Raw genomic sequence first — 25,475 nt, forward strand, 5'->3', positions numbered from 1 at the left:
ATATTATGAAACTGTTATATTACATCTAATATATTCTATTATATTATGTATAAATCTAAATATACTAATATACTAATATTAAATATACTAATATATATGAAACTGTTATATTATAACTAATATATTATATTATATGTGAAGCTAAATATACTAATATATTATTAAGCTAATTATGAATTAATTATAAAGATACTAATATACTAATATGCTAAATATACTAATATACTAATATACCAATATGCTAAATATACTAATATACTAATATATTATAAAGCTGAATGTTACTGCGCAATTTTTAGTACGTGCATTAACAGAGTACAAACAAACAAATAACGTTAGTTCAGTGTTGTCGATTATTTCAATGTACATTCTGAGAAATGCACGCTGATGAAAGAGTTCGTCGTTCTCAATGCAAGTCGCGACTGAAATCCTACGATTGATATGTTACGTGCGATACGTATCAAAAATCTGTCGCAGCGAAAGGGCAGAATTGATTCAGTGCTATTAATCAACGGTGTTTTAGGTGTGAAGTTTCCTTCGATCCGTGAGAAATTTTTTTACAAAAAAAAAAAGAACGTTTCTCCCCAGAGAAACGGCGTTCACGTTCTTATTAAACGCACTCTGCGTCTACTCTCTCGAGCTAAGAGGATTGCACGTATCAGAATGGACGCGCGTAACCCGAACTTCCAGTTAGAAAGTAGCAGCTCGGCACAGTTGGTAGAAGTTAACGGCAACGAACGTGTTTCTTCGCCGATAGCATCGGGGAACGAAACGAAAGGAAGCGAAGCGAAGCGAGGCGAGGCGAAGCGAAGCAAAGGTTTTTCTTTTATCCACCTTCTCTCTCTTTCTCTCTCTCTCTTTCTCTCTCTTTCTCTGGGTGGCTCTCGGCGAGGGAGCGAACTGGAGCGAACATTTATTCACGACGGCGGGCTGGCTGAATCAAAGAACCGCCGGTGGCACACCGTGAAATGAAAATTCACCGGCGTAAGAAGCCAGAAGTTCTCCCCTACACGGAACACGGTTCTTGGCGTTGGTCTACTTTTGTTCTTCCGTTTCTTGCCTTTCGACACCGTCCCCTCGAAAGCTGGATCGTCATCGTGTATATCGTGTAATCTGGCGGAGAATTTGCGAGCCGAGACTACATAAAAAGGAGAAACTAAATGGAGACTAAAATTTCGAACCTTGGATCGAGGGAAAGAGAGAAGCTCGTGGAAGTTGCGAATTTTGCATTTTTGACGGCGGCGTGAGTGCAGTCCTGTGTCTTGAATTAAGCAGAGGGAATGTCTCTCGATTCCGAGAGATCGGACGTCGAAGGAAACGATAAGGGAATGTCTCTCTCTCTCTCTCCTCCCCCCTCCGTCCCCCGACTGTTTCATCATCAAATGAAAAATTTCTATCGTTTCGCAGGTGAGGAGAACGAAATCAGCGTAAAATGGAAGTAGTCTCCATTTCGTGCTGTTGTTTTCTTTTTCAACCATTTGCGCTGGCAACCGATTGCGGACCATAACGAGCGACCGAACCGTGTACAGTAATTCGTCGTTTTCTTTTCCTTTTGAACTCGTCGGTATGACGATCACTGGATAGGAATTATTTAGAAGTAATAAATTTATTATTTCTTTTGCCTGGGTTATACTTAAATGCACTGAAAACTGAGAGAAAATATTGCAATTTTGGGACAAAAAATTCTCGATGTACGTGGCACGTCATTCCAGAGCAAGAGGTTAATCTTAACCTCTTGCGCTGGCAATTGATTGCGGACCATAACGAGCGACCGAAACGTATACAGTAATTCGTCGCTTTCTTTTCCTTTTGAACTCGTCGGTATGACGATCACTGGATAGGAATTATTTAGAAGTAATAAATTTATTATTTCTTTTGCCTGGGTTATACTTAAATGCACTGAAAACTGAGAGAAAATATTGCAATATTGGGACAAAAAGTCCTCGACGTGAGTGGCTTCTCACGTCATTCCAGCGCAAGTGGTTAATTCCTGATTTCCTATTCAATTTCCCTGTCGGAGCACAATCCGTTGAATCGCGGAACGGAACGGAACGGAACGGAACGGAGGAATTCTCGATTAGTTTGAGCAAGAACTTAAACAAGGGAAGAGCAAAACGCCCCGTGGCGAGCCCCGCCTCAAGGAGAACGTCAAGAAGATCGGGACGGAATTAATCTCGTAGGTGGCGGAGCTAACATCTCGCCGAGGCGACAAACGCTTCGCCCCGCCATGCCGGTTCATTGTGTGTCGCAGGAATTACTCCACGGAAGGTTACTCACGGAATCAATTTGAAGATTCACCGAACCACCCGATTCGAGTGGATTTTGCAATGCTCTCGGAACGGACGCGTAACTATCCTTTGCATTACCATCGGGAAGGGGGGGGGGGGGGGGTTAAAATCAATAACGCCGATCGTACGGCGTACACTCGTCCCCGTCGTTACGTAAAAATCGACGACGCGGTGAATCTATTGACGAAAATGAGGAAAACTTGCGACGGGGGAATTTGAAATTCAGGAGTACGATTACGCACGCTCGATCAAAGCGGCGATTTGATGGAATCTATTTGAGAGTAGAGAAAATTGAAACTGGGAACGCGTAAGTTATAAGGGATACCATTCACGTTAAGCAAGAAATATTTTCTGCGTCGTTGCAATTTGAAAAGATAGTCAAGTCTCGTTAAACGAACCACCCTGTATACGGGCTCTAAATTCTTCTTACTACAACCCCTTTTTACTCTTGACATAGAATTTATTGTTTTTTCGTGTAACGTAGCCGAATATTTAAATGTTTCGATGTTCGGTCTGTTTTTATTAACCCCTTGGGCACATTTGACACTCGCCATGCACTTGTTTTCCCTGTTATATGTAAATTAAATTTATTTAAAAAGAAAAAACTAGATATTAATAAATACGACAAACATTTAATTTCTAAATATATATTTACTTTTTTTTACTTCACAAAAACAATAATACACATATACATTTAGATCATTTACTTTCGAGATAATTAAAATTACTAAAATTAATTAATTAACCCTGATACGAAAGGTACAAAATTTATTTTACTTATTTATTGTACAAAATAACGAGTCTATCTCGTCATTCGAATTGAACTTATTTGTTTTCATTTTGTTTCTTTTATTTATTTATTTTTTGTTTTGCAATTCTAATTAGCCGAAATCCTCTCAATATGCATATCACTGAAATAAAAATCTACTGCTTTTACGTACTACTCCATGCATCGACAAATTAAATCTGTTCCATATGCAAAAATTTTTTCAAATAAATCGGTGCCCAAAGGGTTACTACCGTCCAATCTTAATTGCGCTGTTGTTGCACGTACACTCTCGCACAATCGCACGATGGACCGATTCTAAATTTATTCCTTTGCTATGCATATGTAACTGTTTATTTATTTCAATTTGTGATCAGTTTTATAACTTTACTCGTTCGTTATTTTTCCAAATAATGTGTAATGTACTCTGAAAATATTTCGCCGAAAGGAAAGGAAACGAGTAAATACGACAAGTGGCAGTGAAGATAGTCGCAGTGGGTGACTATGCGAATATATATCTATGGTCTCGTGCGCAGTCGAAAAGAAATTCTGCTTAAACGAAGAGACCTCGATGCAAAATGAGCCCCGTTCTGAATTTACGAACGAGAGGTCTCCCATTAAGGAATTGCAAATCTCGGCACGTTTACACGCAAACTCTCGCGGACCGTGAAATTAGAAATCACCACGATGCACTGAAACATTCGCGTACCACGCGTGTTTCCTTCCATACACGCGAATAAACACGATTTTAATCAATGAAACTCCCGCCGAACGTTTAATATTTTCGTTTAATAATTCTAGATGCGTAATATCTAGAAATATTAGACGATCGGCGGCCAGCAGAGCAATGTTTAAACACAAAATAGCAAATTTGAATGGAGGTTATATTCACGCTCGATGAAAGCGTCAGATAATTCAATCATCGTTGAAATATAATTAATATCGGGGCGGGGCTCTGGCCGGAACGGCGAGGCGAGTCACCGCTGCGCGAGACACGTTAAACACACGCCAGTCCGCTTCTACTGGTTGTACATCTCGCCGTGGCGTTTATAAAAGCACCTCGGCTCGTAAATTCAAAAGCTGCCGGTTGACTTGCGGAAACGTATCGGTTCATTGAAACCGCAATATCCACCGACGACCCCTCCCCCATCGATAAACCTTCGCGAAAGTATATTTCACAATGGACGACGCCATTAACAGACCTATCCAGTGGATATTAAATACCGCGCGCGGCTCTGTTCACTTTGACTTCAGTTTTCAAGGCAACTCGTCCGCTTAAAATTTGCTAAAAATTTACAAAAGAATGAGAAAAATCGTACACCATATAAATATTATTGTTGAGTTTACGATTTAAATTTGGCGGTCTTAATGGATCTGTGTGCGTGATGTCTGTGTACGTGTGTGGCGAGGAAGCAGTCGAGAAACAGAAGAAAGGAGCAAGCCAGAGCTAGTCAATAATATATAAAATATATATATATATATAATATTTATATAATATATAAAATATATCTATAATATAATATATAAAATATATATATAATATTTATACAAAAGCGTGAGAGTAATCAGTTAAAATTAACTAAAGATAAAGTTCCTTTTTTATTATATTTTATACCCTAACAAATCAGTTAGTTGTATATATAATATAAAATATATAATATTATAATATATAAAATATATATATAATATATAAAATATATATATATAATATTTATACAAAAGCGTGAGAGTAATCAGTTAAAATTAACTAAAGATAAAGTTCCTTTTTTATTATATTTTATATCCTAACAAATCAGTTCGTTGTATATATAATATAAAATATATAATATTATAATACATAAAATATATCTATAATATAATATATAAAATCTATATATAATATTTATATAATATATAATATATATATAATATAATACGAAATATATATACTTTTTCATTTGTAACGACACTGGCGTATTTAACATTCGCACGTGCATTCTAACAATTATTTTATTACACGAACAGCCATGACGGCGTGTGGACAGTTACGCGTGTCGCGACAGAACAGTCACGCGACGAATCCAAAAATGACGTGTTTTTTTTTTCGCGTGTCCCTCCTGCGGCGAAAAAATCCGCAGCGTCGGCAGACGTGAAAATTCGCGGCAGGCGATAAACAACTTGGCGCCATCAATCATCGTGCCAAGGTTCTATCGGTGGATTTTAAATAAAACGTGACCCATCAGGCATCCAAGTACAATATTATACTCCTGCATTTTGTCGTGTTTTACGCGCGCAGTTTTGCACACGAATCGTATTAATCAATCCCGACGTAATTTCAGCCTCACGTGCAGCGCCGTTTCGCGTTGCAGCAACATCTCTCGCGTGTCACGTTCGCAGAAATGCGATTCCACGCGAAGAAAAGAAAGGAAATTAAGCTTCTGGTGTTAAACGAATCGGCAATTTCGCCACCGTGATCTAGATCGACCTCGAATCCGCGTCGGCGAGATTTGCAATTGCGCGCGTTTCCTCCGTTCCGTGTTATTCTCGGCCGCGTGATCCCTCGCGTTCCTCAACCGCGCCGCAAACTGAATTCCCCGATAAGAGCCCGACAGACGTCCTTTCTGGCAATTTGTCAGAAAGGAACGGAAATCATTTTTCTTCGAACTGGTTGCTCGATAAGTGAACGTTGTTAATCACTCATATTTTCACACGCGCGCAATTCGTTCTCGAATCAATTTGCTCTCTGCTTCTCACCGAGTTGGCAAATTGAAATGGAAAATGAAATTAAAATTTGAAACGTGGTAATAGATAGTTGAGAAGGATATCAAGTTGTAATCAGATCAAACTGATAAATCTTAGTCGCTACAAACTGAGTTAGTCGCAAGTCTGTCGCTTCTCGCGGAGAGAATGAAAAACATTTCCGAATTTTCTACGACTCACTTCGTCAAGAATGACCTGGGCGACTTTTCTCTCTCGTTCTGTATCTTCGGGACTAGTTGGTTGTACGCAAAAATCATATTGATTTACGAAAAATACCAAAAAGAAGGAGTTAAAATAAAAACACAAAAGCAAAGTTACAGAGTTTTGATTTACAAAGAGAAACTTGTGTGAAAATTTTTGAAGGATGGATGGGAATTTATGTGAAGAGGCTCGTAAATGAAAAGCCTAATCAAAAAGTACACACACAGTGTTCTATGGAATCAATAAAATCAGAAGCACTGAAAAAGAAATTGTGATAAATTTACGGTTTTACGGTTCTTCGTTGTATTACAGTGTTTCATGACGCGAGTTTGTATTTTATCATCAAAAACAGTTGGACGGAGAGAGTTGATACACACGAAGGTGATAAAACCGCGCCGAGTGGAATTTAGGGTTGAAAGTATCTGGAACGATAAATCAAAAGTCCGAGCGGCTAGGAGAACGTACACGAAAGTCGAGAACTTCTGTCCCGGCAGATGGACGGGTTGCGAAACCCGCGAAAGCACGAAGTTCCAAAGAGATCTCGGGCAGATTCACAACCGGAGAAAGTTGAATCGGGAGGAGCATAAATCCTCGAGGATAGACTGCACGGATTTAATTTCTGACAAAGACTCGTTTGCATTCTCGTCTTCGAAGGGACGCGTAAAAAAAAGAAAAAAACTCGCGAAGCATTACGAATTAATAAAAGGAAAGAAAGAAAGATATTTCATTCATTGAAATATTTAAAAGAGGACAACTTTCGATTAAATTCCACTTAAGGGGTCAGGACAGTGTGAATTTTTCAAAAAATCGATTTTTTTTTTTGTTTGTTTGTTTTAAATAGTAGTTTGAGGTCTTAGAAATAAGATACAAAAGGTTCTAACCTTTAAAACGACTTATTTTATAATAATAAATCCTGCTGATACAGAACAATTGAATTTGTATCACTGTCTACAACTTGAAGCAGTATCATAAAGTGTAAATCGTGTGATTCAAATATTATTTTTGGTGAGTCGAACATCAGGGGACTTGGATTCAATTTAATTGTGAATTGTAAGAACTGTGAGCCGCGATATACAAGTAAAAAAAGTAAGTAAAGGACACATATGAAAAATGACGTTCTGAAACTTTAAACATAAGCGTTTTTCTCGAAACTAGGTTTTTAGAAACGGTGTGCAAGATATCTCGGAATATAACCAACCGATTACCGTGAAACTTGGTACGCATCTTTAGATTGACGATCGAACATTTTTTTAATTTTTAACAATTTCGAAAAATATAAACAAAAAACGTAGAAATTTTTGGCACAAATTCGATACATCAGAAACAAATGGCTGCTATTTTCATAATTTTCACAGAAGTGAAAATGTTAGATCGTCAATTCCTAGAGAATATTGTTCACTCTTGAACTTTTCTTACCTTTTTTGTTGCAGCTAATCCCGTTTCACTAGAATCATGCACACCAATAGGCAATGTAAAAAAGAGTTATGTAAAAGGATGCCGTTGAAAAGCTAAATAAGAGCCCTCTTTTTCAATGTTGCTCTTTATAGTTCATAATGTGTTAAAACAAACCACAAACGTCAAGCTCACGTCAATCAAACACGTAGTTTTCTTTTTACTAGCCGTCCAAAATTATACGTAATTTTTAGGCCCGTCGCACCGTTTTGTCCCCTTAAAACTTGGCGATATAAAAGATCCACGCAATTTCTTTGAAAAACTCTTGCTTCATTCGAGCTCGGATGCGAATGCCGACATTTCTCAACGAAAACTTCGACTGATAAACCGACAGTCAAGAAATGTCATCGAGGAGAATAAAATCGAGCGATAAAAGTTGAAAATGGAATGGCCGATGAATGATAGAGGGAAAACGTCATTGTCGATAAGTTTGAGGGGAGATAAGATAAGGCGGGTCCGAGTATGGAGGTTAATAAGCACGGACCTTGATGAGCGGCGCGATGAACTTTGGAAAATTTGTAACTGGCAAGAATTTCTCGCCTGGCTAACGTTATGCGATAGGTCAGCCCGCGGAGATGACGCAAACTTCCTCTCCTTTGACGGATTTAAGTTTGTTATTAAACTCGCACGTTTGGCCTCGCAGCGCCTGCCTGCCAACTTCCTAACAAACTTATTTTATTATCAGAGAGGGAAGGAAACGGGCGTATCACGCTCATTATGCCGGGAGGGAATGCTCGAAAAGTTACCGCATAACTTACTCTCCCTTCCCCCTCTCCCCCCCCCTCCTCCTCACCCCTACCCACGAAAAAGTTCGGATTGAATCGTTTTAATTAGCGTGACAGCAACTGCTGTTTTGTTCGACACGGGATATCCCGAGGAACGCGAGATCGCAACTTGGAAAGTAGGTAGCGCGGTTAAGTAGAATGTTCCTGTTTCGGTCGGACAAAAGGGAGCGAATTACGGTGAATTAACCGTTGTACAGGAACTTTCGCTAATTTCTCCGTTACACAATTCCCTCCGTGGTGTGTTAATAAGTAACACACGCAGTGGTAGACTGATCCTTTCGAAACTCGTTTCGTACATATAAAATAGAGAATTATAATCCAGGGATCGAAAGAGTTGGAGAAGCTTCGAACGTGTATCGTAGAACATTGTCGAAAAATGTCTGCGCGTTGCCGAGTAACAAATAAATAAATATCAATGTCAAAAACAAATTCTCGATATTTGTAGCAATGTACTGGATGCACTATTCGACAAATGGCGCGATAGAAATAAAACTGCAATACTGAACGCGCTATTCGACGAACAGTGCAATATAAAAATGGACATTCAATTAAATGTTGTGAAATAACTTGTTTCCGTGTAACATTTGTTATATAGTAGACTTTAAACTATTTGTCCCGTGAGAATACTATTCAAAAGTGTTCTGTAGCATAACAAAAATTTGTCTATCAAAATTCCACAATGACGGAAATATAAGTTTAGAATGGGAGGATGCAAGTTTCCAGCAGAAAATTTCTTATCTGAAAATGAAAACAACCTAAGAACACTGTTCAAAAGTGTTCCCTAGTGTGACTTTTTATAAAACTTTCATAATAATCTTAGAAAGAAATAAAGATTAAAAATAAAATAATTAATATAAAAATAATATATATAATAAATATTATTTAATATTATATTATTATATATGTTATAAATATTATAAATATATATATATATATTATATATATTATACAAATATACAGTAATATACGATATTACTTTAGACGAAATATAAGTTAGGTTTACGTTTAGGAATGTACGAGTTCGAACGAAAAATCTGAAGAATTAACCTGTTAATTTCCAGAATTAACACATCGATCTTCTTTTTCAAAATTCTCCTTATCTTCGTCGAATTTTACCTTAGATCGTCTTAGGGAAATTTAAACGCACGGAACGCGTAAATGTATAACGAAACTTCTCCACGAGATAATCATTCACGGACGCACAATGAGATACTGATATCAGCGGGAATGTCATTTAGCGCCGGATAATGAAATGCATACGTATAATCGAATCGTCCCATGAATTTAGACACGGGGTGTTAACTTACAGAGGACGCACAAATCCCGTGGAAATAACACGTTTCTGGGATCATAAACCTATTATTGCGTTTCAGAATCGGTTAATGCCACCGACACATAATCGAGTGTCAAGCCAGCGGAAGCCAGATCTTGATACTGCTAAACGCGATTAATTATCGTCTGCAATTCAAATGGCTACTTCGTTGTCCACGTTGCGCGAGAACGAGAGAGTTAATAATCGTAATCAGCAGTAGTTTCGACAATAATTAATAATTAGGGTGCAACGATTAATTTCCCCGCCCGGTTGTACGAAAAATAAATGTAAATTTCTGCCGCTGCTTGGGCCAGAATTAATAGCGAAACAATCGCTTATTTCGCTTAATTCGCGTTACGTCGCGTTTTGCGATTAGACCCGAGACAATGCACAGCTTCCATAGATCGGCTCTGCAAACACAATCGCGACGCAAGTAATCCATCGTATCGAGAACTCGAAATCCAATAGATAAATATAGGTATAAGCATCGACGAACCGCTGATTTATTGACTCTCTCTCTCTCTCTCTCTCTCTCTCTCTCTCTCTCTCTCTCTCTCTCTCTCTCTCTCTCTCCCAATATTTGTCCCGCTCGCAGTGGCATATTGGCTTTTTAAAATGCGATAAATATTTCGCGGCTAAATGGTTAATCTCGCGACGCGAAACGGTGATTTAGTAACGATACCACACGTTCATGACCGGATCAACGTGTCCGGTCGCGAGATTATCGACTCGTGAACACCGAGCATTCAATTCATCCTCTCGTTCGTAGCAACCGGAACTTTTGTATTTCGTGCGAGAGCTAACTCTGCAATAATTCACGACTTTCGTGCAGAATAGTTTAAGAACAAGTGCAATTTGAACATTTGAACTTTCCCCTCTTGCCTTTTGGTTTCTGTTCATTGACCTGCTTGAACTTGAACCAAGCCGAGGTAAATTTTTCAGTTTTACATCGCTACGATGCTCAATTTAAAAATATACAACATTCGCCACTTCGGCGAAAAAAATTTCATTCCCCGTTCGTTTAAGATTTAATTCTTATCACTCACCGACGTTGCGCCGCTCGTTCATCCCGTGACAGCGTGACGACGATAAGGAGTCGAGGCCGCCCCGTGAATAGACGTTTGGCTCATCGTTGACACGTTTCCATTCCCCGGCACGTCAACGAAGAGAACTCGCCGAAGAGGAAAAAAGATGGAACCTGCAAAAAGGCACAACGCGTCAATAAAAAGAGAGAAAAAAAGAAGTTGTACTTCGAGGGCATGAATATCGATTCCGTTCGGCCGTTGTTTGCACGATGCTCTCGAGACGCGATAACGTGCAATGCTAGCCAGTCTCATTAAGCAGGCAATTCATCAAGCAATAATAGCATTTCACAGCCATTGTATAATAGTATCGATCCAATGAATTATATACACACATCGGGCACAAACCAATTCCCCAGCGTGATCTGTCTTTGCGGATCGCGGGTAATTAAAAAACTATCCTTCATCTACCGTTGGAAAATTAGCCTCAGGTACAACAATAGTGATCACGGCCACGCGTTGCTCCCCTTTCGTTATTTCCTTCCTTTCCTCGTGTACAAAGCGTTGCACGAATCTGCACCGAAACGCGGCGAAATAAAATTTATATTCAAAATGATTTCAAATCTTTCACAGATTTGGATCATTGAGAATCTTTCGCTCGAAAAATTTCTCGTACTCGGAAATCAGACAGTAGAACGAAGTCGCTTGTCTCCTCGACAAATTTCTATGCTTCGTTATCGAGAAAATAAAAAAAGGAAATTACGACTAGAAAGAAATTCCAGTCTTCTCTGCGTGGATTACAGCGCGATTAAACCCGAGCGAATTTTAATTTTAACTTTACTCATAAACGTCAACCTTTCCTCACCTTTTTCGCCGCGGCAGTGTGAGTAAAAACGAAAAAAAAAACAGAAGCAGACGATATTACGCTTGGGGAAAAATTTACGAGTGAATGAACGCCAGTCTCATTGGATAGAAAAATTTAATAAAGACCTGCATGGCCAGGTATGAACCGTGCTCCGTGGTCGGTTTTACGTCGGACGAAAAATTTATCCAGAACGAGGAACTTTTGTTCGTTGCGATTAGCTTACGTCACTATTATCAGGCATTCTGTCATCGAATGAAATTTAATGATATCGACACGGAACAATAGCGTGCCATCGAGTGAGTTGGCGAGTTCGCTCATTGTTGCGCTGTCTGAATAAACAACGCTCCGTAAACTGACCATTGTCGTTCTGCACACAGGCGAAATTAGCCATCGTCGAAATTGATAATTAATAATTAATTGGCGCTGGTGGTCCGTTAACGAAAGTTCGCGACAATTTATAATGACGTTGTCTCGCGCAAAATTATGAAACTCTATTGTTTGATATAGATATTGAAGGGATGCGAAAATAACGTCCAATTGATTAGCAAATTCATCAGTCGTAAGGAACTGACAATTAAGAATTTTTTTTCTTTTTTTTTTGGAGATAAAATTACAAATTTTGTGAAAAAAAAATAATACGCACAGTTTGTTACACGATTGCTCGATTACTGGTCATTTTATCGAAACTGCCACGTCTCTGTTTTGTGATTTTGTTCAGAGCAAATTTGTTTTAATTGTATGTTAAATCAAAGACGATTTTCTTAAAGAAAAAAACAATGACAGCTGTTTAAAATGGAACTGGTGTAATATTCACAACTTCTCGATAAAAAAAGAAAGATGAACGAATCAAAATTTCAAACAATAGCCTCGAGAATATTATCACGAATCTCTATTCAAATTGAGTCGATAATCTTTCGGATATTTCTGGCAAAACTTCATTTCGAGAGGCACATGCTTTTTAAAGTTTCAGTTATCCGTCACAGTTACAGATACCGATGAAAGCTCTAATGTGTAAGTCAACTATTTTCCAGAGTATCGATTCTATCGAGTTCCAGAGTAAAAACGACTTTTTCGAATTTACGAAATCCCTCGAATAAACCGCGAATGCCATTGCACTTGTTACAAACACTCAACATTTGCAGAAACGCGTTCAATTTCCCACCGTTCGTAGAAATCATCTGCATTCAAGTTTGATTGACAATTAATCAGCGTACGAATCAAATTCCATTCGATACTGAGAATTAATCGGTTTGTTCGTTAACGGGTGATCTCGGCGAGTGATCGATGCACCGTCGCTCTCGACATTTCGAGACTTTGTTATTTATTAACGTCGTCAAAGGTATCGCGAGCAGCGTCGCGCTGAAAAATGACATCGGGGGCTGCGCGATCTGTATAGAGAATCGAAGGACAAAGGGAGGGGGGGAGGAAGGAGGAGGAAGAGTGAACGAGAGTCGCAAAAGGAAGAATAGAAAGTTTGTTTTGCCAGCGATTCGTTTCCGAGGCGACAGTTTATAAAGATAAAAGCGAATCGAAACAGCAAGAAAGGGCCGTGAAGCGATGAGGAACAACGTTGCCGTGGAACACGAACGAAGAAAACGATTCGATTACGCTAACAATGAGAGGAGGACCTGTCTGGTAGCCGATTAGTCTTCACGACTAGTTTACAGTTTCGCCTTCTCGGAGAGTTCCGAAGCTAGGTGAAAAAGTTAAACGGCAATTACGTTGAGTGGCTGGCTGGAAGAACAGCGAAGGCGGCACCCCCCTGCCCAAGTTTCCGGCAGTAAAATTTTAATGGCCGACGTTGCGAACGAGTCGCGGAACTCTTCGGGAATATTAAATGAATAAATTATGAAAATATCAGTGAAATTGCGCTGTTACGTGTTATAAACAGGGCCGTCTTTGTCAATCATCCCCGCTAATTAAAATTTCCCCTCCCGATGATATTGCGAGGCTGGGACAATGAAATTCTCGGCTGAAATTCTCGGCGGGAAATCGAATCGGCTGAAGAATTGGCGACGGAAGGGATTAGGGAAAAAATTATTCGTCGAAGAAAGCGATTAAAATCTACGGTAATGCCGGGCTATTGTTCGCCGGTGGATCGATGGGGAGCGGCTATGATACCGCTTTTTTAAATTAAAACGAGCTTCTCCATCAATCATCGTTCGTAGTGTCTTAGCACCGACGCTCGAAGCAAAAGTGCTTGCTGCAAGTTAACCAAAATGGTCTTTAAAACAACCACCGGCGAGACTGTTATATCCGCTCGAAAAGCTAATGAAAAGGAAAATAAAACAGGCGCGAGCACTGCGCGCAGAACGAAGCGATAAAATTTAAGGACCTGCGCGAAGTTCGCAAAGATAGAGGGGAAAGGAACCCTTATTCTCAGCGAAATAACCGCGTCTCGAATCGTTTACATTAAAATTTCCATTCACGTAGCCTCTCACTGGTGACGATCATTACTTGGTCCCTCCTTTATCGCATTCACCACCCGGCCTTCATTGACAGACAGGATTTTCATCAAGTCTGGATATTCGAAATTCGCTTCTGACGCGAATCAGAATAACGTTCGCGAGCCAATGATAATTGTGAGAACGTTCAATGTCAAAGCTACCGTATAATAAAAACGAATGGAGAGAAAAGATTATCCCTGGCTATCATGGATGAATGAATTGGTCAAAGATGATGAAATCAAGATCAAAAATCTTTTTTCTCTTTCTCTTGCATTGTACTCTACTCATCTACAATTTTTCCGTAGTTCTCTTGAAAAATGAAAAAAATGTTTCTTTAACCTCTTACGCTGGGAGGACTTTTTGTCGCAAAATTGCAACATTTTCTCAGTTTTTGAGTGTACTTAAGTATCAACCCAGGCGAAACAAATAATAAATTTATTATTACTTCTCAATAATTTCTACCCGGTGATATCGTGCCGACGAGTTCGAAAGGAAAGCGACGAATTATTGCATACGGTTTTGGTCACTCGTTACGGTCCGCAATCAGTTGATCGTTCAACGCGAAATCATTTAGAGTTTAACGTCGTTTGTATTTGAAAAAAAAAAAAAAAAAGTATCGCAAGTGCAAAAGGATGGTGAGAAGGCTTAGCCAGGCGTGAGATCGCAACGGGCAACGAAAGTAGCAGCGACGGGAAGAACGGAAACCAATAACCATGCCGCGAGCGAATTGCAATTGCATGACTAATTCAGCGACGGCAGCCAAACGGCAAACAAACTCGCGCGACGATTGGCCTATCAGGCAGTTTATACTTGTGGATTATACGAGGCGAGTTTCAAAGGTCCGAAATTTCATTTGGAACAACGAATTTCGACACGTCGAAAATTCTGCAAGTTTACCATACATCAGCGAGCGTGAAATGGCCGCTGTAAACAGGCCTCGTTCCCAAATGTATTATCGTTTGCCAAAATTCGATTACCAAACGTCCTCGATACTGTTCGAAAGAGATCGAACGGGACTTTATTATTCTCTGCGATAATTGGCAACGAAACGAGATTAAACAGGCAATTTACGTATTTTTTTTTTAAACACGCACAATCTGTCAAATACCATAAAATTTCGGTAGGAGAAAATAGAATAAATTACGGGTAGCATTGTTTTTTTTAAAATAAGAATTTCGATGCGTGATCGAATATGGCATAATGTTGTGTGACAAGTTTCGGTATCGTGATGTTCCAAATTAAAAATTTCGGCTCGAAGAGTTTCAATGTTTTCGTTTTTTTTTTTTTTTTTTTTTTTTAAGTGTATTCGCATTCAGGAATCAGTTATTCTGACATTTGTATTCTATAATTTTTGTAGATTATTTCGACGCTTTTTTTTGATCTTCCTATCTCATACTGAGGTATAAATGTTTAATGTTCAGTAAATTCATGCATTTGGGGCAATGAATGTTAAAGAGGGTGATGAATATTTTATTTGCGATTTTTGTTCCATTAATTAAGATAATTATATACGTTAACGTATTTATATGTCAAGATAAATATACAAATACTTTTTATAAATATAGTAAAAAGTTCCTAAACTAGTAATTAATAAAGACCAAATAAAATAACTTTGCATTTGTCAAGATTGTTAAGAATAATTGCTTTTACTATTTTTTAACTAAAATAAAAATTTTATAACTGCATTGTATTTACTTTTTACATTCTTTCAACAGTTTTCAACCCACCTATACCACCCTATAGAGCAAAACCACGTATTTGCGTATCTCCAGAATATTTTATTTTCCCATTTGAGCATTTCATAAAAAAGAATTTTTTCTACGATCATTTTCTTATTATATATGGGCCAATTAAAAAAATCTGCTCTTCTGCAAATTTCCTTCTAGTTTGTTTTTGACATCCGATTTTTTACTACGAAGCTAAATTGGGTACACGGTTCTACCCTACTTTCCCCTACAAGGGTTGCGACAATGCAACTTTCCTTGGCATTAGCGGATTGTGAAACTATCAAGAAATTGTGGATTTGTTTTTCAGATACGAGAAGGACTCCGATGATAGATCGAGTGCGTTCGTTTATTTCGCTTCTATCGAGGTCTCGGCGGCCTGCAATTTCGCGCGGTTTCGGGCGCAGCCGGTCCGTTTCAATTAACGATAACGTCGTTTAAACCGCCTCACAAAGGGACTCGCAATTCCGAAACGACCTTCCGAGATGCGGCCACTGGTGGAACGTTCCCACATAAAAACTAAACTGATTTGTTCAAACGGTGATGATATAATTGTGGAATGAGAAAGTCTCATTGTTCGGGGTTTCTTCATATGTTTGGCCTAAGAACGCGACAATTATCGCCTGCTGCGAAAAAGACCAGACCTGTCTAGCCTAATCTTAAGATGTTTAACACGTACAAGCGTACGATTGTTGTATGTGTGAGTGTGTAAAGTGATGAAGACAGAGATCTTTTTTCTCAAAAATGTTTCTTTGTCATCACCGTATTCAGTTTTCCTTTCAATACCTATAATAAACCTATAATAAACATTAATAAACCTATAATAAATCTATACCTATAATAAACCTATAATAAACATTAATAAACCTTGCATTATAAACCAGCGGTTTAATTTTCCGTTTTTTCTTTTCCACGATAATGTGACGAAGACGTTCGACTAAAGTTTCGCTTGATCTCGCTTGAATCGATGCCAAAGATACCGAATTTCCTGGATCTCTTCCGTATTTCGACAGAAATATCCCGGATCTTACCAGCTCGTCGTCTCTCCCTTCTATTCTTTTCCACCGCCGAGCAAAAAAAGAAAAAAAAAAAAAACAAGGCGAATTTTCTATCAATCTACGTTTCCATAAATCCTCCTCGGCAGAGATTCTTTTGTTCTACCTATTGAATGTTTTTTACGGCTACAGAAACGAGGTCCATGGACGAGAAAATCGGTCCATTAGAACCGTTTCCCCTTTCATCATTTATCTCCCGCCCCCGAACCTCTGCTAACCCTCGAGCGCAAACAGGAAAAACTTAAAACGCCGAAAAGGAAAAATGAGCCTGCGGGAGGATCGAAGAAAGATCGTGCAAAAACCGATCGGAGGAGGAAGGCAGGAAGAAAACACGGATAAATGGAAAAGCAATGCTCGTAGATAGAGCTCGCAATTCCGGGATGGGAAAGCCTTTGAAATAAATGCGAACTGAAGATTAAATTGTTCCGTGTTCCACAATTTTTTCTTTTTTTTTTTTTTTTTCCCTCTTTAACCTGGAGATCATCGGAAATAATCAGAACGTTTAAAAGAGTAGTAGAGAGAGACCGAATCATTACGAAGAGAAATCGGTTGCCTGAAGAAAGTTGATAAATATGTTCGGTCCATCGGTCCATATCGGATTTACCAGATGGTGAAACGCAAAAGAAAAAAAAAAAAAAAAAAAGCGAAACGCCGCGCCTCGGATAAAATGGCGTGCAACGTTGCGGAGAGAGAATCCGAGCTGGTAGCAGCGCAACAGGAGATAAGCGCAGACTCGTTTCTCGCTACATAAACTCATCTACCACGGGCGCAATACCGTGAACCGGCCACATGCGAACGAAAATCCTACGCCGGAGACTCGCTCGAGCGCGTTCCTTCGTTACTGCTCGCGAAAAGTGTCGTATGACCATCAGGAATCGCTCGACCGAAAAAAAATCGTCACGCGGGAGACCGGTGCAGGCCGGTTAAATTATGGAATCATGTTCATCATTTTGGGAGGGGAAAGGGGAAATTTTTGTTTAAAAGAAAGAAACGTGGAGATATGAAAAAGTTGGGAAATGAATGCGAAAAAATGCGAAATGAAATGAAATGAAATTAGGAAATGAAGTTCACGACGCTGTTGTTCGTTCGAATTTGTGTGAATGAGAATTGCGGTGGATTCAATGATAAGAGAGATAAGGAAGAGAGACAATGCAGGAAGTGTATAATGTCGTATAAAATGTGTGTGCATTGTAGTATCGCGGTGATTTATGCGACTAAACTATGACTTCCGACTTTTCCACCACACCGAAACGGGGTTTCTTCCACTACCTGGCTTCTTGTAATGAAACTAATCTTACGGCCAAAGTGAATTTAACCCCGGCGATCAAGTTCCGATACTACAGCAACCGACAGTGAAAAGAGTTGGCAATTGCATGAAAATTGAGAATTTCACGAGAACAATGGAATCGAAGTTTCGTAAATTAACTTCTTAATCAGATCATCCGCCCGTACTTCCGCGGGAACTTCCACGATCGCGAAGTTAAAAGTTACCAAAGAGAAACCGATTTTAATTAAGTCGGTTTTATACCTCGCGTGGCTACTCTTAATCTATTTACCTTCTAACTAACAGCAAGACGTAAAACGTCGTCGTAAAAAAACGGAACGGTGGAGAATTTGCAACATGTCGAATGACGGATCAAGTCGTTTTCACCCCCGTTGCGGGGGTTGATCATTTTCAACGTAAAGAGGCTAATTGACATTTATACGTTTCACGCAACTTTTGAGAAACGTGGGTTGAAACGTGGATGATAATTAAGACCGGATTCTTTATTGCCTGGCTTTTCTTCTGGAATCGTAGAAAGGTCGGAATAATCAAAACCCATCCATTCATCACAAAGGTCGAAACAAAAGAGAGAAACCATTTACGGTATTGTTAATATCAACGATGCTATCGTATGAATCGTCCTTATTCATCTGACAATGAGACGAATCAATCATTCAGCAAGGAGTTAAAATTAAGATACTAAAGATTCTATATTCGTCGACGACGTGAAACGTAGAAAATATTGCATAAGAGAAAGTTTTAGCGTCGCAAATTCGTTAAAAGAAAATTTGCAGTATCCGTTTAACAAACTGACCCGAGTGAGACAAGAGGGATTAAGTTTTAATTCAAATATAAATACATAATCCAAAGGGAGAAAGAGAGAGGGAGAGAGAGGTTTTCGTGCAAATTGCAAGTTTTAAAATCGCGTCAACGGGATACTCTTGCAATTCGCAATTTTCGTACGACGGACGATCTTTCGCAAATCGATAAGCCAGGCTTCTGAATTACCGATAACTCCATCACGAACGGTTATCATTATTAATACTCGACTGAATAATTGAAAATTTACGATAAGAACTGCTTGCCACTAAGAGTTTACCCGCAGTTTGCCGCCCATACCAGAATACTTCGGGGCAACTTCCAACACCCTTCAACGAAATTCCCCAAGGAAATCCTCATGGTTATCCCGCTCGTACAGCACTTTCGTTCCGACGTGAAAGTTCAGTTTGGCCTCGGTCGGCGATCACCCCAACGAAAATTATTCGTTGATCCTCGAGCAACGAGTAAACGCGTACCCCTTGATAATTTCAACGGGCTGCGTTTTACGCCCTGATTAAATTCATCGAGCGTTATACTGATACCGGCGTTGTTGGCGTTCAACGCTGTAACAACGGGAGTAGCTGATATTATATTACGCGTAAATATGCAGCTGCACAGGCGTGCGCGGTGTTCGCATACGCTCTGCAGATATTTGCAAATTGCTCAGAGACGCGGGAAAATTGCGCGATCCTCCGCTGCTCGCGCAGGGAAGATAAAGAAGATAGACAGCGCGGATGATGCAACGCGTTTTCGTTTCAAAAATGCAGGGTACGCGTCAACTTGTCAGGGATTAATGCCCGTAAGTTGTCTTGCTTTAAGTAACAAGTCGCCAGCGACGCGCAATTACATTTGTCGAACATTTGTCCCGGGCATGCAAGGCGAGAGAGCTAATTCCATTCGAGCTGAACGCCAAAAGAACGGCGAATTTGCACGCGTAACTCGTATCATCAACGAGAGCCAATTAATAGGGGGAAGAGAGGGGAAGAGAAACGAGGATATCATTTGAAAAAAAAAAAAAAGCGTAATTTAGTGTGCGTAGCAATATTTTCTCAGTTTTGAGTATAAGTATCAACCCAGGCGAAACAAATAATAAATTTATTATTACTTCTCAATAATTTCTATCCGGTGATATTGTACCGAACGAGTTCGAAATGAACGAATTATTCCATACGGTTTTGGTCACTCGTTACGGTCCGCAATCAGTTGCCAGCGCAAGCGGTTGATCGTTCAATCGCGAAATCATTTAGAGTTTAAGGTCGTTTGTATTTGAAGAAAAAAAAAAGAAAGTATCGCAAGTGCAAAAGGATGGTGAGAAGGCTTAGCCAGGCGTGAGATCGCAACGAGCAACGAAAGTAGCAGCGACGGGAAGAACGAAAACCAATAACCATGCCGCGAGCGAATTGCAATTACATGACTAATTCAGCGACGGCAGTCAAACGGCAAACAAACTCGCGCGACGATTGGCCTATCAGGCAGTTTATTGGATACTTGTGGATTATACGAGGCGGGTTTTAAAGGTCCGACGCTTTCATTTGGAACAACGAATTTCGACACGTCGAAAATCCTGCGAGTTTACCGTACATCAGCGAGCGTGAAATGGCCGCTGTAAACAGACCTCGTTCCCAAATGTATTATCGTTTGCCAAAATTCGATTACCAAACGTCCTCGATACTGTTCGAAAGAGATCTAACGGGACTTTATTATTCTCTGCGATAATTGGCAACGAAACGAGACTAAACAGGAAAGTTACGTAATTTTTTTTTTTAGACACGCACAATCTGTCAAAATGCCATAAAATTTCAGTAGGGGAAAACAGGATAAATTACGGGTAGCATTATTTTTTTTTTTTTAAATAAGAATTTCGACGCGTGACCGAATTATATGGCATAATGTCGTGTGACAAGTTTCGGTATCGTGATGTCCCGAATTAAAAATTTCGGCTCGAAGAGTTTCAATGTTTTTGTGATTGTCTTTTTTTTTTTTTTAGTGTATTCGCATTCAATTTGTATTCTGACATTTGTATTTTATAGATTATTTCGACACTCTTTTCATCTTTCTATCTCATACTGAGGTATAAATGTTTAATGTTCAGTAAATTCATGCATTTGGGGCAATGAATGTTAAAGAGGGTGATGAATATTTTATTTGCGATTTTTGTTCCATTAATTAAGATAATTATATACGTTAACGTATTTATATGTCAAGATAAATATACAAATACTTTTTATAAATATAGTAAAAGTTTCTAAACTAGTAATTAATAAAGACCAAATAAAATAACTTTGCATTTGTCAAGAGTGTTAAAAATAATTACTTTTACTATATAAAAATAATAATTTTATAATTTAGTATGCGGTAGCGTTTCGAGATTACCAGAGAAGTAATTCCCAATTTCTTGCAGGTCTCTTTCTTCTCTACCAGCCCGGAACTATCCAACAAACAACGCTTCGAGTATTTCACGCGCACCATTCCGAGCGATCACTATCAAGTGAAAGCAATGGTGGACATCGTGCTGGACATAGGATGGAGTTACGTGTCCATCATATACGAGGAGAGCAACTACGGGATAAAGGTACGTCACTCTCCGCCAGAAACGGATCAACTCGGATTTTTTAACTAGCCCAAAATCACCGAGATCGAAATGGTCGATCTATCATTTTTGTTGGAAATTTCATAGATGTAAAATAACGTGCCAACGACACTCGATCCATGATTGCTTGCACAATACTTCGGATACAAACCCAAAATTTATGTCCATGACATGGCAATCCTATGGTGCGGAAGATCTCGTCGCACTTGAGACTGAAATTTATCGGACGTATAGTTTCGAATTTTTTTAAATGGTCTCTGTCTGCGAGCTTTATACACAGATATTTTAAAACAGAGGTGGTGGCTAACTGGCGGCCCGCTTACCTCTTTTTTCTAGCGCTATCCCCTCCATTGCATCGATCCCCTCCTACTACATTGAAATTTCTGCGCATGCGCTCCACTCTCTCTCTCTCTCTCTCTCTCTCTTTTTCACCCACTCTGTTTATTTCCCTACTAAGCAAGTGAAGAGATCTGAAGTTAAAGGAAGACAGGGAAAGTGGCGGGAAAGAATGAACAGAGTGGGAATTATTCAAATGATTTCCCGCAGAGTGTATAAAGCGTATTCTCCGTTGTACCACAATGTTTTTCTATTCTCTCACTTTCTTTGGACTTTAACGCCTCTAATGGAAATTCTATGCTTCAGCCGCCTTAAGTAGCACCAGCGTCAAGTCATTTTCACTCGAGCAAATGGATCACTTTCGTTTCAAATTACAGCGATAGTTCGTACGATTTCTACGAACGAGGTAATGGGGTAATTTTCGTTAGACGGTTAAATGATATCGTTCGTTTCGTTCTCACTTCACCGTAAAATATCCACACGTCGAACGAAATTGTCCATTTAGTTTTAACGCAGATTGTTTCGTTCATCGACCGATCCGCGAATTACGGCATGGAGATAATTATCGAATTTATGCGTAACTAAACCGGAGAAGAGTGAATTAACTGGGACGTGTCGCGGCGATGTGAACGCACGCGTGAAAAATGCGAATCTCGGTTCGCGCGATATTCGAAACCGACAGCTGATCGATTCCGGGCGGACAAGAGTTCCGAAACAATGCATTTAGCCGACAATGCGATCACTGCAAACTGCGACTATCCATCCCAGAAAATTCCCATTCAACCACCATGCACGACGGATTCTATCGTGCGCGTATGCCGTAATTTTTAAATAAACGAATCTCCAATATCCTATGGTAATTGCAACACAAACTGAGGCTTTTTTATTTATTTATTTTTTTTATTTTTTTATTTTCTCGTCGAATAAATTTCAGATATTTGTCGCTCTTAATCACCAGCCGAAAGTACGAACTTCACGCGGTTAAAAATAAAATTGTCACCGATCCTAACTTTTCGAATCATAAACTCTCGCTGCGTATTCCTTTTTTCTCTTTTTTTTCGTTAATTTCTCTCAATATTTGCTGCTTTCAATCACCAGCCGAAAGTACGAACTTCGCGCGGTTAAAAATAAAATTGTCACCGATCCTAACTTTTCGAACCATAAACTCTCGCTGCGTATTCCTTTTTTCTCTTTTTTTTTCGTTAATTTCTCTCAATATTTGTTGCTTTTAATCACCAGCCGAAAGTACGAACTTCGCGCGGTTAAAAATAAAATTGTCACCGATCCTAACTTTTCGAACCATAAACTCTCGCTGCGTATTCCTTTCTTCTCTTTTTTTTTTTTCGTTAATTTCTCTCAATATTTATTGCTCTTAATCATCAACCAAAAGTACGAATTTCACTCGGTTAAAAATAAAATTGTCACCGATCCCAACTTTTCGAACAACAAACTCTCGCTGCGTATTTCTATTTTCTATTTTTGTTTCGTTAATTTCTCTCAATATTTGTCGCTGTATTATCGAAAACTGAAAAAAAACGAGATTACATTTAAATAAAAAAAGAAAAAAAACAACGGGAAGATGTTTGAACAGACAAAAGTTAGACCGGTCGCGTTAATTCACGATTAAATCCAGGAAAACTATATTCTAATTTCTCAACTGGGGAACGTGACAACCACTCGACCACAATTCACGGAATATTTCGCGCCAGGCCACGAACTACAATGTATCTCATTTGCCTGGCATTCGCGTAATCAAATAACTCCGCGGGGAAGCATGCTGGTCGTCAGGGTTCTTCCTCTCTCGGTCGCCTGTTTAAACAGCCGTAACTTTCTAACATATTCGTTTTTTTTTTTTTTTTTTTTTCGATAAGTCTATCCTACCTTCCGGTGTCAGTTTCGCGACTTCCTATGCTTGTCGTCACCACCGCTAATCGAGAGTAATAAAAACCATGGGGAACGGCTGAATTATTCCTAACCGCGTGACAATAATTATATATTTTTTTTTTAATATTAATATTAACAGTGACGATGAAAAATTATCGTTACAATTTCGTAAAAAAAATCGTCGTGTAATTTGAAAGCCTGAAGTTGCCTCTAATTTGACAGTCGAGTTCGTTCTTTTCGAAGATGATTCTACGTCGCGTGCCAGGGGAAACTGCAAAAACACTAAAAAAATTTTTCTTTTTTTCAGTGACCAAGTCCATAATCTTGAAAATTGATTCTTCTTCTTATTGAACTTGGAAAATTGAGATTCGATGACGAAATGTTAGGGTTTCTTGAATTTCTTTTTGCCTAACTCCGATATTCAGCGTTCGATAAAATGATTGGGAGTGGGGGGGATCGTAAAAGGGAAGACTGTAGCCTTTAAAATGATGATTTCCACACACTTTTCGAGGTAAAGGTAATTTTTAAAACGAAAGGGAAAAAGCGATCTCGACTACTTTTAAAGTGTCACGGTCTTCGAAATGAGACCAATTAGATCGTCTTGTATGATTCTCTTTTACAAAGTTACCAGAATACCAGTTAATAATTATTGACAATTTTCTCCTCAAATTAATTAAATTAATTAATTGAATTCTCTTTTTTCCTTCCCTCGCGTGAGATAGCATAATTTGGAGATTAATTCGCGAAGAAAGGGGAGGAAACAAATGAACAATAACCGTATCGCTCGCGGAATCTTGAACAGTCCGTTCGTTGATAATACGATCGCGAAACGAAACGACACGCGCCGCGTGCAAAGTGAATCGACTCAACATCTCATTAGAGCGTCACGACAACGAAATTAACGGACGAGTGCAGTGTAAATTACTCGCGCGCGCATGCACGTAAATAAACGGTATTTCACGTTCTAGGTGTACATTAGCAGATGAATTCCGCGCGATACGCACGTTCCGATATCAACGTTAATGAACACAACAACGTTTAACATCGAATCCCACGGATAATTAATATCGCTGGCCTTTTTTTAACAGCGGTGGAGGAGGGGCGGAAAAAAAAGTGCGGCGCCGTCATTCAATGGGATAGCAAAAAGCGACGGGAGAACAACGGAGAGCAACACTTAGGAGGAGATGTACGCGCGCGAGAGATTAGACGCAACAAGAAATAATAACGGCGCTCCGGCCGCTAAGTAATCAGGGCAATTCAGGAAAAAGTGAGAGTAATAACGGTGATAAACACCGATTTCGAAATAAATCCGCCGCAATCTCTTCTCGGTGGGCAAGGAAGATCTCCTCCGCCTGACGAGAGAAAATGAAATACGTCCGGCACGTATATTTTGCAAGCGGAAGAAAGAACAGCAGGATGAAATTTCCTTGGAGGATAGAGTTGACTGGAAGTTACATTCGATACATAGGACGTGCCAACCCGCGTGATATTACGTCAAACATGTGATACCCGTAGCGTACAACGCGTCTACAACACGTATTCTCTAAAGTTTGAAGAAAGTCTATGGAAAATTTTATTAAGAAAAAGAGAGAAAAAGAAAAGGAAAGGAAAAGAGCTTATCTGCTCTCTTGATACAACCACGTAATTATCGAAATTGAAATCTTTCCATTTTCTACGTATCGAACTGAGTATCTGCTGTAATTATCTTCGAGACAATCTCTAACAACGCTGTTTTTTGAAAAACTTTTCAAGCGACATTATTTTTAAATTGCTTTTTAAAGTTGTTTCAGAAATAATCTGTCACTAAGTGTGTCACGTGAAAATGAAGTTAATTTGTTTCCGATTAAACGATTTATTTGTTATTTCGTGAAATAAATTTATTCACTATTCGCCAGGATTCTTATTTGTGGTTTGATTTCGATAGAA

At 39.1% G+C, this 25,475-nt stretch overlaps 1 protein-coding gene across 1 annotated transcript in view; it reads left to right on the top strand.

Annotated features, from left to right (window-relative positions):
• LOC122532215 (metabotropic glutamate receptor 4-like) overlaps positions 1-25,475 on the top strand; it is a 52,000-nt gene that overhangs the window by 2,152 nt on the left and 24,373 nt on the right. Inside the window, exon 2 of the mRNA XM_043660794.1 lies at positions 21,141-21,311. Coding sequence (XP_043516729.1) covers positions 21,237-21,311 — 75 coding nt within the window. The 5' untranslated portion in view covers positions 21,141-21,236. The remainder of the gene's footprint in view (positions 1-21,140; positions 21,312-25,475) is intronic.

This window comes from Frieseomelitta varia, unplaced genomic scaffold (genome assembly GCF_011392965.1).
Source record: "Frieseomelitta varia isolate USP_RPSP 00005682 unplaced genomic scaffold, Fvar_1.2 scaffold_442, whole genome shotgun sequence".
NCBI lineage: Eukaryota > Metazoa > Arthropoda > Insecta > Hymenoptera > Apidae > Frieseomelitta > Frieseomelitta varia.